The 14,037-nt window shown below is 38.1% G+C and overlaps 1 protein-coding gene across 1 annotated transcript in view; it reads right to left on the bottom strand.

Moving 5' to 3' along the window:
- LOC132548787 (probable nuclear hormone receptor HR3) overlaps nt 1–14,037 on the bottom strand; it is a 64,276-nt gene that overhangs the window by 2,258 nt on the left and 47,981 nt on the right. The window contains exons 4-7 of the mRNA XM_060212680.1: nt 4,420–4,547; nt 3,362–3,512; nt 982–2,165; nt 487–654 (exon numbers count right to left, since the gene is read on the bottom strand). Coding sequence (XP_060068663.1) covers nt 487–654; nt 982–2,165; nt 3,362–3,512; nt 4,420–4,547 — 1,631 coding nt within the window. The remainder of the gene's footprint in view (nt 1–486; nt 655–981; nt 2,166–3,361; nt 3,513–4,419; nt 4,548–14,037) is intronic.

Below are 14,037 nucleotides of genomic sequence, written 5' to 3'. Positions count from 1 at the left end.
AAGCTAAAAATATAAATAAACAAATCATGTTGTTGCTATACTTTTACCACTATAGGCATCAGCATAAGTGAAATAGGAAATATTCACTTTCACTTATTTTTCTTCATTATTTTCAGAATAACAAGAATTCTTGGGTTATTTTCAAGGCAGACTTTCAGCAACTTTTTTTCCATTAAAAAGCAATAAAATGACACTGGGATAATACACAAATCATGATCACAAAATGTTCACTTGAATTTGATTTGACACCTGTTTAAAATATTCAAAGCAACCGAAATATGTAAATTTAGAAAAAAATCGTAAAACCTTTATTTGACAATGTGCTGAAATTTTACCTTTTTTCCGGACATATGTTTTGAAAGAAAAATGGTTGGAAATAGTTTTTAAACCTCAATGAATACAAGTGATCTTGATTCCAGTGACAGACTAATTATTACATATCTTTATACAGCTTTTTCCTGGCTCATTCATATTTCATAAGCTAACCTCAAAACAGCCTCCCTTGATGAGACTGATCTGGTCGTCTTGGTCCAGGTGAGGAAATCCAGGGATCTTCTTGGCGAAGGTCACCGTGTCCTGTATGGTTTTGTTCAGTAAGCTCTGGAAGCCCTCCCAGCACAGCTCTCCTGGTTTTATCATTTTACCATTTTGGCCCTACAAATGTGAGTAAATCATAAAACTTTAATCTACCACCTTGAGTGAACTATGATCATTTTTGCTTTGCTTTCATATTGTTTACCAGTTCATCAATTTTAAAGTGATTTAGAGTTAAAAACAGAGGGACAAAATATTTCAAGTTCAGATAAGAGCATGGATTCATTGTGAACTGTAAAAGTTAATTGTGGATAGCAACCAAGTGGTTCATGTCATATCCATTCTATAGGAGATTTAATGTTAAATGAATGTAAAATGTATTTATACGATTTTAACAATGCTTTGAGACTCAAAGTAGAAATTTTACTACTGAACCAAAGTGGTTACCCTCATGATGAATTCAAGGCGCTGGAGATCCTGTATGTTGGGTTCTTTCTTCATTAGGCCCTGGGCAATATGCTCCTTCATTTCCACCAGCTTCTCCTCCATCTCCTGTAACTTGGACTTCATGAAGGTAAAGGTCTGTAGGAACGAGTCATGGATTTTGTAGATTAACATTGGGACTGTGAGCTTGATGTCCTCCTCCATTCGACTCACATTCTTTACGATTGGGGCTACCACAGCAGTGTGGTCCATTGTTGACTGTTTGTCCCGCATTGGAATATATGAAGGAAAAGGTCTCTCTGTCGTCTCGATGACCAATTTTTTGGATGGGTAGGGATCAGGTGAGCCAACGTCGTTGGATACTGAATCTCTGCGTTGGATTTTGCGGTAGACTTCTTCTTCCTCCTCTATTTCCTTGTCCGTGTTGTAAGATGGATTGTAAGGACGTTTTTTGATGGGACTTCGTATTTTCTCGTCACCACGGTTGTGTTTTCTGAGATCAAGTGTGGTGTTTTGTACGATAACTGACTGTTGACTAAGTGGTGACTGGCTGTGTGCAGAAAGGCCATTCATCGTGGCATCAATAGGCTGGCTGACTGAGGCCGATGATACAAAAGGTGGGACATTATTTTCATATGACTTGCCAGGTTCTATAGTCCCAGGCATCAACAGGTGGGGGTGGGGAAAGCGGAACGCTATGTGTTGTGGGAGTGTGAGAAGTGAGTTGACAATTGACGACCGCGTTGCTGAATCTGTCATCCCAGAGTGGGCAGGGTGAACTTGGGGTGATTCAGCATCAGGTGACAGAGACTGACATCTGTCATGGATCTCTTTCCGGTTCTCGATGGAATCATGGTGTTCTTGTTTGATGAGAGGCAGACTCTCACTACTGTCCTCAGTAGAACAGTTGGTCTCTATAGAGCCCCTATCACGATCTACTAAGAAGCCAGACTGGGCACGCTGTTTGAGAAGCATGGACAGGGCAGCCATTGATGTCTGACTTGGTCCGGACTGATTGATGCCATTACTCATGGATGCAGCAACTGCTGCTTCAGTAGAGGCAGCGATCTGTCGTTCTATGTCAGAGTTGAGACTGAGGAGACCATGAAGGGCCTGCTCTGTTTGTGTATCCTCCATACTGCGGATCATTTCTCGCATTTTCCGAGAACGTCTTCCAAGCTTTGCAGCTGGAATCAAACAAGACAAATGTTACATGTTTTAACAGTTGTATTTCCTCAGGATTACAATGAATCTACTACACACCTCTTCTGAAATTATCTTCATACTGATCATTTCACCTGCTATCAGTTACATTTACATGTTTCCAAAATTAGATAATTCACTTCTGTAATCCTACTGCAAATGACCTCAATTTTACCAGAACAAGCAATGTACAACAGTTCAAGGGGAATAACTCTGTTAAACAGAAAATGAAAATCTTTGAATAAATTCTTACACATTTATTTTTATACACAACACATGTTAGCTCTGAATATGAAGGGAATGAAAAAGTACCATCAACGACCTATCTTCAAACATCTAAGATTAACACTATATTAATATGATGGGATAGCAATGGGTCTGATTATACAGGCAAGTGAGGCTAGATCCCAAGTGAGTCTTATTTTAAGTCAGCAATTTTTATGAGATTACTCACATTCCAGTGGTGAATTTGGCAAAAAAAATTTGAACAATATTTTCAAATTGCTAAAGGTTATCGAAACTTTTACTGCGATAGCAGCAATTGTTACACCTGATCTAACGCCTGATAGTAGCATTCCCATTTCTAAAAAAACATCAAGCCTAAGGTAATTTCAGACTTCAATAAACTCTGATATTTAAATGCAGTTTATGTCTAGACTTCAAAATTTGTCTACATTTCCTCTGCCTTTAGCAGATATCAGACATACTTTAAATTATACATGCATTGCATAATACTTCAATTTAAACTGAGAAATATTCATAACTGGTTTATATACAGTAATAAGATGTGCAGTTTCCAGTAAAAGTTAAAGATTTCATATATTCAAGCAGGAATTTGTGAAGAACAAAAGGTGTAGAAAGATAGAAAAACCGACTTTACTCTCTCATTTCTACATGGACTGGTAATATTGTAATGTGTGAATTAACGTGATGAAATACTTAAGACTAACCCCTAACCAGATTAAGGTTATTGGGTTGGATCACCTTGAAGAGGTGATAATTGGTCTTGGGGCTTCACACTAAAAAAAAAACATATGTGAGTAAATGTCTGTTCTTACTTTACACAACGTTTTGATATTTATGTACTAACATACAACCCCCCCCCCCCCCCCACCCCCACCCCATATTAATATATTATAATATATTTATTGCCATATTAATGATAGTATATATAGATTACCTGATCTTGACATTCCTAGTGCCAAACATTTTTGGAGACGACAGTACTGACACCTGTTGCGAGTCAGTACAGTGATCTCACAGTTCTTGTTGTAGTAGCACCTCTTCCTAGCAGGGTCACCAATATCCTGCAGGGCTCGTCGGAAAAATCCCTATTAACAAATTAATATATCACAAGTATATCACAAACCAACCCCAAGCAAGAGACCTCAGCAATAGCAAATACAGCCTTTCCTTGCCATCAAAGATGGTCACATCTGTCCAAAAGTAGACCAAAAGGGCACAACTAGGGGCCAAGGAAAACCACAAACCTACACATGATATTTGAGAAAGACCCATCTGGTCCTTATCAAGAAATCATGATAAACTTTTATTGTCAGATCAAAGATGGCCACCTGTCAGTACAGATGTAATTATACTTTCTGAGTAGTCCCAAAACCATAAGAGCACAACTAAAGACCAAGGGTGCCTATAAATGATGTTTGAGAAAGATCCCTCCAGACCTTCTCAAGATATAGGGATAACAAACTTTCATTGTCAATATTCAAGATGGCTGCCTGTAAGCCTTTTGTTCTGACCAGTCTTAAAATGAAAAAGAGCACAACAACCACGGGAATCTAAAGATCAAATTTGAGAAAGATCTCAAGAAACACAAATAACAATCTTTCATTGTCAAAATCCAACATGGCCACCTGGTTGCTGTTTCACTTTTTCTGCTCATTCCTAATATCAAAAGAGCATAACTAGGAGCCAAGGGGATCACTAATATATGATTTAAAGCATAGCCACCTAGTACTTCTCAAGAAACAGCATTAAAAAGAATTGTTTAAGGACTGACAACAGAAATTGAGCATCCAACTATCAAATTATGGTGGGCTAAAAATCCTTGGCAACATGTCACACACCATTAGATTTCAGTCACAAGTACCATGGACCTTACAGACCAGTTTTCTAGACTGTATCTGAATTTTGTACCCATGCAAATCCAATTCAACACCAGCACCCAGGGATATATTCTACACTATACTTTCAGCCTACATCAGTATACTGGAATCTTACCTTGCACCCCTCACAGGCCAGCACTCCGTAGTGTATCCCAGATGATCGGTCCCCACACACTAGACATTTCAAGTTGGTGGTTGGTGCCGTGGAGCTGGGTTTGGGTACACACATTGCTGAAAGACAGACTGCAATAGAGAAATATAGGAAAAATACAGAACAAGGTACATATATTGTTTGATGCTTTTTTTAATTTAGGCTATTACCTAATAAACTGAAAATGAGAAAGCATATACCGTATTCCTTAAATCTTCATGACAGTGAAGACAGGTATCAATAACTAAAACTCACAAACAGTACCGAATCAAAAGGTCTGAAAGACAATAGCCAAATACAGGTACCCAGCTCAAAGTCAAAACCAATATCCAGCTCAAAGGAATATCTCACTCTAAGCCAAAACCAATATCCAGCTCAAAGGAATACCTCACTCTAAGCCAAACCAATATCCAGCTCAAAAGAATATCTCACTCAAAGTCAAAACCAATATCCAGCTCAAAGGAATACCTCACTCTAAGCCAAACCAATATCCAGCTCAAAGGAATACCTCACTCTAAGCCAAAACCAATATCCAGCTCAAAAGAATATCTCACACTAAGCCAAAACCAATATCCAGCTCAAAAGAATACCTCACTCTAAGCCAAACCAATATCCAGCTCAAAGGAATACCTCACTCTAAGCCAAACCAATATCCAGCTCAAAAGAATATCTCACTCTAAGCCAAACCAATATCCAGCTCAAAGGAATACCTCACTCTAAGCCAAACCAATATCCAGCTCAAAAGAATATCTCACTCTAAGCCAAACCAATATCCAGCTCAAAGGAATACCTCACTCTAAGCCAAACCAATATCCAGCTCAAAGGAATATCTCACTCTAAGTCAAACCAATATCCAGCTCAAAGGAATACCTCACTCTAAGCCAAACCAATATCCAGCTCAAAAGAATACCTCATTACAAGCCGTAGCCAATATCCCAAGGAAAGAAACCCAATGGTTCATTTAAAGAGAGACCTCACTTGAACCAAAACTAATAATTGACTGACAGAAATACCATACAGAAAACTATTATGTCAGACTGAAATGGCAGTACCCTTAACTTACTGAAATCCTTAAAGCTGACATTCTATCAATGCAGACAGAAGACAAAATATTTTTTACTTTCATCTACCAAATTGGAAAATAAAGGGAATATTATGGAACAGTGGCAGCTGTTTAAATACATGTTCAAGATAACATCAGTAGCATTATTTGAACTCAAGATGTTTCTGGTGACATTTAACACTGCACAGAGAAATTGTAATCATTTTTGTTACAAGACAAAAATAATAGCAGTCTCGCAGTGGAGAAAACAAACTGTTTCATTATCATCTTGACAATATGGGTATACCTTTGAGACACGCACCATTATTTCTACCTGAAACATCACATAATATGGACCTTTGGGAACATATATTTACTGCAAGTCAGACATGTCTTGCAAGTTTTTTTTTCCAGAACAGGGACGCAGGATGACTTGTGGGCAAACCAATATGAGTGTGGTGTTTCTGACACCCAGACAAAGCAGAAACAGTAGTCTTATACCCTCTGTGCTATATATTTTATATCCTGTAATTACAAATCTTTATACCCCTGGGTTTGATGACAGGAATAGGCTACATACCAGTCTGTACTGTGATAATTTGAAAAGAATCACCATGGGCTAAATAAAGTTGTATTATTGTCCCTTGAAAAATCAATTTTGATATGAGCATACACTATCATGCCTCAGTTCCGAAATCAAACCATGACCATGGTATAATAGTGTCTCCTTGTATAACTGAAAATTAGGATATGTGCGACATTCGTAACTCAGACAAGAATTTGCAATGTAGCAGTAGAGGAAACAAGAAACAACACTGATGAAGTTGATTCCTTTTTGATGTGAAGAAATCATCTGATTCTGTTTTGAAATTTAATTCAGGTCTCCAAAATAGTCCTTAAAATTGTGCATGTCCTTCAGATGGCGTCGGGGTATTCTCCTATGAACAACAAGACATTAATATCGACCATATATCTATATTTTCAACTCTTTGTGTTTAATAAAAATTTAGAATTATATTATATCCTACAATAAGAGAGCCCAAGGGCCTGAACTGTCACCTGAGCCACAATGATTCCTGTATCATATGTCATAGAAATGATTTTGTTAAAAAAATTGATATAACTTTAACTATTTATTGTACACATAATACAAATGTAAATTGTATACCTAAGCTATTGTCCCATGCTTTGGCTTCTAACCAAGTTTGAATTAAAGAAATTTCACTCAAGATTTGAATTTTCCTATATGAAATCTGCCATCCAGGACCAATAGAAAACCTATGAAATTTCAGTCAATTTTACCCACTTTTGGCCCTACCCATCAGCCCATTGGGGTCAGTCAAGGTCAATATGTGCATCTCATCAAAAAGTCTTATACTAATAAATAATAAAATCTAGTCAAGTTTGAACTATTTCTGAAAGAAAATAACTCTGTAAGCTATACACGGTGATAGAGGTGGGAGGGCTTGTTACCTGGCATGGGCTTATTGCTGGGTAAGCTATACATGATACTTAACAGTGATAGAGGTGGGAGGGCTTGTTACCCGGCATGGGCTTATTGCTGGGTAAGCTATACATGATACTTAACAGTGATAGAGGTGGGAGGGCTTGTTACCTGGCATGGGCTTATTGCTGGGTAAGCTATACATGATACTTAACAGTGATAGAGGTGGGAGGGCTTGTTACCCGGCATGGGCTTATTGCTGGGTAAGCTATACATGATACTTAACAGTGATAGAGGTGGGAGGGCTTGTTACCCGGCATGGACTTATTGCTGGGTAATCTATACATGATACTTTACAGTGATAAAGGTGGGAGTCATAGAAACTGACTTATATGAATGCTTAAGAATAAAATAATCAGGATGTGGTAGACAAGCCCTTATAGGTCTATCAGGTAAGCCGGCAACTGTAGCTACCATACAGGATATCATACAAAACAAACGTTTCCCTAATCATTTCTTTGTAACACAAACCTCCCAATAGCTGTAAAAGATTCATCCAGACATTATCAACATTTTCATCCTCAGGGACATTTTATCTGATCTGGTTTATAGTACAAAATTAACCTTTAAATGTCTGCAAGTAGATTATCATTTTGAAATTCTTTTTTAAGATTTTATGCTTATGTCAAGAACTATTATTTTTATTGGTGATGATATATCTGATCTTCTACGATGTAAATACAATGACGGAAAAGAACACCCCTCAAGAGTAGGAACGAAGGTGTAATTTGGGGGATCATTTCTGATTTAAACTGTACTGTCCATATAAACATTCTTGCCTTTTCAGCATCCAAGGGAACACTATAAGCAATAACCTTCAAAGATAATCAAAATCTGCACCGTAAATTGTGGATTTTTTACCCTGTTTCGAAAATTTTCGAATATTACTCCCACTTACTAGTACAAATAACATCTTCTACACTTTTTTCTGTGGTATCAGACTAATTTCGGAAAAAGTCTAGGAAATACCAACCCTAGAGAGGAGAAAGGTTACTAGTGTACCCACGAGTCTGTAGTCTTTGGTAGATATACTCTGGAGCATGTGGACTGCAATAGCTAAACACAGGAATGTGTGGACTGATGTACCTAAGCACAGCAGTGTTTGGGCAGAGGTAGATATACCCAGGAGTGTGTAGTGTGAGACAGATATACCCAGGAGTGTGTAGTGTGAGACAGATATACCCAGGAGTGTGTAGTGTGAGGTAGATGTACCCAGGAGTGTGTAGTGTGAGGTAGATGTACCCAGGAGTGTGTAGTGTGAGGTAGATATACCCAGGAGTGTGAAGTATGAGGTAGATATACCCAGGAGTGTGTAGTGTGAGGTAGATGTACCCAGGAGTGTTTAGTGTGAGGTAGATATACCCAGGAGTGTTTAGTGTGAGGTAGATGTACCCAGGAGTGTGTAGTGTGAGGTAGATGTACCCAGGAGTGTGTAGTGTGAGGTAGATGTACCCAGGAGGGTGTAGTGTGAGGTAGATATACCCAGGAGTGTGTAGTGTGAGACAGATATACCCAGGAGTGTGTAGTGTGAGGTAGATGTACCCAGGAGTGTGTAGTGTGAGGTAGATGTACCCAGGAGTGTGTAGTGTGAGGTAGATATACCCAGGAGTGTGAAGTATGAGGTAGATATACCCAGGAGTGTGCAGTGTGAATTAGATATACCCAGGAGTGTGTAGTGTGAGGTAGATATACCCAGGAGTGTGAAGTGTGAATTAGATATACCCAGGAGTGTGTAGTGTGAGGTAGATATACCCAGGAGTGTGAAGTGTGAGGTAGATATACCCAGGAGTGTGTAACGTGAGGTAGATATACCCAGGAGTGTGTAGTGTGAGGTAGATATACCCAGGAGTGTGTAGTGTGAGGTAGATATACCCAGGAGTGTGTAGTGTGAGGTAGATATACCCAGGAGTGTGTAGTGTGAGGTAGATATACCCAGGAGTGTGTAGTGTGAATTAGATATACCCAGGAGTGTGTAGTGTGATGTAGATGTACCCAGGAGTGTGTAGTGTGAGGTACATGTACCCAGGAGTGTGTAGTGTGAGGTAGATATACCCAGGAGTGTGAAGTGTGATGTTGATATACCCAGGAGTGTGTAGTGTGAGGTACATGTACCCAGGAGTGTGAAGTGTGATGTAGATATATCCAGGAGTGTGTAGTGTGAGGTAGATGTACCCAGGAGTGTGAAGTGTAGTGTGTAGGTAGATGTGAAGTGTGATACCCAGGAGTGTGAAGTTAGTGTGAGGTAGATATACCCAGGAGTGTGTAGTGTGAGTCAGATATACCCAGGAGTGTGTAGTGTGAGGTAGATGTACCCAGGAGTGTGTAGTGTGATTTAGATATACCCAGGAGTGTGTAGTGTGTTAGATATACCCAGGAGTGTAGAGTATGACCCAGGAGTGTGTAGTGTGAGGTAGATATACCCAGGAGTGTGTAGTGTGAGGTAGATGTACCCAGGAGTGTGTAGTGTGAGTGTGTAGATATACCCAGGAGTGTGTGTGAAGTATACCCAGAGTGTAGTGTGATATACCCAGGAGTGTGTAGTGTGAGGTAGATGTACCCAGATGTGTAGTGTGACCCAGGAGTGTGTAGTGTGAGTGTGTAGATATACCCAGGAGTGTGAAGTGTGAATTAGATATACCCAGGAGTGTGTAGTGTGAGGTAGATATACCCAGGAGTGTGAAGTGTGAGGTAGATATACCCAGGAGTGTGTAGTGTGAGGTACATGTACCCAGGAGTGTGAAGTGTGAATTAGATATACCCAGGAGTGTGTAATGTGAGGTAGATATACCCAGGAGTGTGTAGTGTGAGGTAGATATACCCAGGAGTGTGTAGTGTGAATTAGATATACCCAGGAGTGTGTAGTGTGATGTAGATATACCCAGGAGTGTGTAGTGTGATGTAGATATACCCAGGAGTGTGTAGTGTGAATTAGATATACCCAGGAGTGTGTAGTGTGATGTAGATGTACCCAGGAGTGTGTAGTGTGAGGTACATGTACCCAGGAGTGTGAAGTGTGAATTAGATATACCCAGGAGTGTGTAGTGTGAATTAGATATACCCAGGAGTGTGTAGCATGCGGCAGTATATCCAGGAGTCTATAGACCTGGGTCAGTTTCCTCCCTTTGTCAGTGAAAGCTTAAGGATAACAACCTCATGCATAGATGATCTTTCATCCATATATCAATTCTTAAAACCTATCCATCAAATCTATAACTAATAGAAAGGTCAGGGTCCTTTGCTATCGTAAAAAAATTACAAAGAACAGTCCGATAAAGTAAACTCAATTATGTCAATCAAAAAGTGAAACTTTATTTCGTTTTCACATTGATCAAAGGAATGGTCTGTTAACAGTAGACAATTTTTGCTCCATATTTGAAAATTTAACTATAAATGTAATTTATCCTGTATGGAAGATGATGTTCTAAACATTCATAAAAATTTGATATATAAAAATATATGTGTATGTGTGCATGGGGACATGAAATATAATATTGTGCACAGAGATGGCTGGTAAATTCTACCATATGGTGCATGTCTGGTTTGTTAACTTCCTTGAAATGTAGCAGGTGGTACCTGTGCAATAGGCCTGACAGGTAAACACAGGTAAGATATACCACGTAAGATGTATGTCAGTCAATGAATCATCACAACACCTACATTTGTACCTATACAGTCTATCAACACTGATCAACCAGATTTTTTTTATTTGGGCTCGATTTACAGCTCTGCATAACTAAAACCAGAAAATATCGGTAATATATGAACGCCCCTGTTCCCACGCATTTACGTATACATTATAAAGATGCCTATTGCCAATAACATTCAATCCTATGCAAGTTCTAGGTAAGTGAGGAATTTCAGATCAAAGTAACAGAGAAGGCATTCACTTTCTGTGAATATCAAACAAAAATCAGCCAATTATGTATTCGATTAACTACATCAGAAAGCCTCTCCAATCATTACCAATAATCAATTATGGATTTTACCTGATTTCCCGTCACTAGACTATCCCTTCTTCAGTGTGAAAATGCATTAAACAACTCATAAAACATATATATATTCTCTGATTCAAAGTAGAAGTATGGGCTTATTACAGGACAATGAAGAGAATAAGCTGAAACTTCCAACGAATTTAATTGGCTTATTCCCAATCCTCGGCTTCTTGCTGGAAGTCAAAGTGAAAATAAACATCTACATCATACCCCTGTATAATTTTTTTCAGTCATGATTATCAAATCCATATTTAAAAAATTTATTATTATTTTCTCTATCAAAAAGATGCCAATTAGCTATCTATTTCATCACTATATGTACAGGAAAGAAGTCTGATTAATAAAAAACACAAAATCTCAAATGCAGACAGACTTGACATCATAATGACCTTTTATCTGAAAATCATTATGTATACAAGTAATATTTCTTCTGGCAAAAAAATCTAACAGCATTTTGGAGCTGTCATCTACATGCAATTAACTTTAATAACAGAAAAGATCACTTCAAACTTCTGATGAAATTGACAGAAAACAAATACTTGATACATCACACACAACTGCAATGGTGACATTTAGACGGAACAGACTGTCTACCTTAATGCACAATTCAATCACTTACTTATCGGTCAGAGATCACATGTACTCATATCAAATTCATGTCAGATAATTTTGAAATGTTAGTAATTATCAATTTTGTATTTTATTGCAATAAACAGAAAAGGAATATACATACAAGTTATATGAATATGTCTACTGATGGTGTGGACATTTAAATGACATCTACTGATGGTGTGGACATTTAAATGACATCTACTGATGGTGTGGACGTTTAAATGACATCTACTGATGGTGTGGACATTTAAATGACATCTACCGATGGTGTGGACATTTAAATGACATCTACCGATGGTGTGGACATTTAAATGACATCGACCGAAGGTGTGGACATTTAAATGACATCTTCCGATGGTGTGGACATTTAAATGACATCTACCGATGGTGTGGACATTTAAATGACATCTACCGATGGTGTGGACACTTCAGCGACATCTACTGATGGTGTGGACACTTCAGCGACATCTAATGATGGTGTAGATACGTTAGCGACATCTAATGATGGTGTAGACACGTTAGCGACATCTACCGATGGTGTAGACATGTTAGCGACATCTAATGATGGTGTGGACATTTAAATGACATCTACTGATGGTGTGGACATTTAAATGACATCTACCGATGGTGTGGACATTTAAATGACATCTACCGATGGTGTGGACATTTAAATGACATCTACCGATGGTGTGGACATTTAAATGACATCAACCGATGTTGTGGACATTTAAATGACATCTACTGATGGTGTGGACACGTTAGCGACATCTACTGATGGTGTGGACATTTAAATGACATCTACCGATGGTGTGGACATTTAAATGACATCAACCGATGGTGTGGACATTTAAATGACATCTACTGATGGTGTGGACACGTTAGCGACATCTACTGATGGTGTGGACATTTAAATGACATCTACTGATGGTGTGGACATTTAAATGACATCTACCGATGGTGTGGACATTTAAATGACATCTACTGATGGTGTGGACATTTAAATGACATCTACTGATGGTGTGGACACTTCAGCGACATCTACTGATGGTGTGGACACTTCAGCGACATTTAATGATGGTGTGGACACTTCAATGACATCTACTGATGGTGTGGATACTTTAGCGACATCTACTGATGGTGTGGACATTTAAATGACATCTACTGATGGTGTCGACACTTTAGCGACATCTAATGATGGTGTGGACACTTCAATGACATCTACTGATGGTGTGGATACATTAGCGACATCTACTGATGGTGTGGATACTTTAGCGACATTTACTGATGGTGTGGACACTTTAGCGACATCTAATGATGGTTTGGACACTTCAGGGACATCTAATGATGGTGTAGACATGTTAGCGACATCTACTGATGGTGTGGATAATTCAGCGACATCTAATAATGGTGTAGACACATTAGCGACATCTACTGATGGTGTGGATACTTAAATGACATCTACCGATGGTGTGGATACTTAAATGACATTTATTGATAATGTGAACACTTAAATGACATCTACAGATGTATCTACAGATGTTCAGCCTACTTAAATGTCATCTACAGATGTATCTCCAGGTAGTGCGATGGACAATTAAATGACATCAATTGATGTTCAGCCTACTTAAATGCTATCTTCTGATGTATCTCCAGGTAGTGCAATTGACAATTGAATGACATCAATTGATGTTCAGGCTATGTAAATATCATCTACTGATGTATCTACTCAAAGTGGGGCTACTTAAATGATATCTACAAATCTCGTTGATATCTTCTAATAGTTAAGCTACTTACATGACATTTACTGATGGTGTGAACACTTGTATAATGTAGTCTTTTGATAGTGTGGCCATATATATAAAACAAAATCTGTTGATAGTGTGGCCCCTTTTATGACAAAATTCATAGTTTGTGTGGCAACTTATATGAAAATATCCATAGATAGTGTGGCAACTTATTTGAAAATATCCAAAGATAGTGTGGCAACTTATATGAAAATATCCATAGATAGTGTGGCAACTTATTTGAAAATATCCAAAGATAGTGTGGCAACTTATATGAAAATATCCATAGATAGTGTGGCAACTTATTTGAAAATATCCAAAGATAGTGTGGCAACTTATATGAAAATATCCATAGATAGTGTGGCAACTTTTATGAAAATATCCATAGATAGTGTGGCAACTTTTATGATATAACAACAGCTTAAGAAACATACACTCTACAATTCAAGTCTTCCATATTTTTAGCAAATCTTTATACTTTAAAATTAGATCTCAAGATACAAGTAAATGCAAAGCTCAGCTTTAACAAAATTGACAAGTATTTAATGCGATAGCATTTCTTTCAATCTTAGTAAATGTAAGTTTTTAAAATCACAAATTTTAGGTCAGATATTCAAGGTAAGTGTTCCAGACATCTCTGTGACAAAT

The sequence above is a fragment of the Ylistrum balloti genome, unplaced genomic scaffold (assembly GCF_031769215.1).
Source record: "Ylistrum balloti isolate Yb309-2 unplaced genomic scaffold, AGI_CSIRO_Ybal_v1 Utg370026, whole genome shotgun sequence".
Classification (NCBI taxonomy): Eukaryota; Metazoa; Mollusca; class Bivalvia; order Pectinida; family Pectinidae; genus Ylistrum; species Ylistrum balloti.
This window is presented reverse-complemented; position numbering and strand designations above follow the sequence as displayed.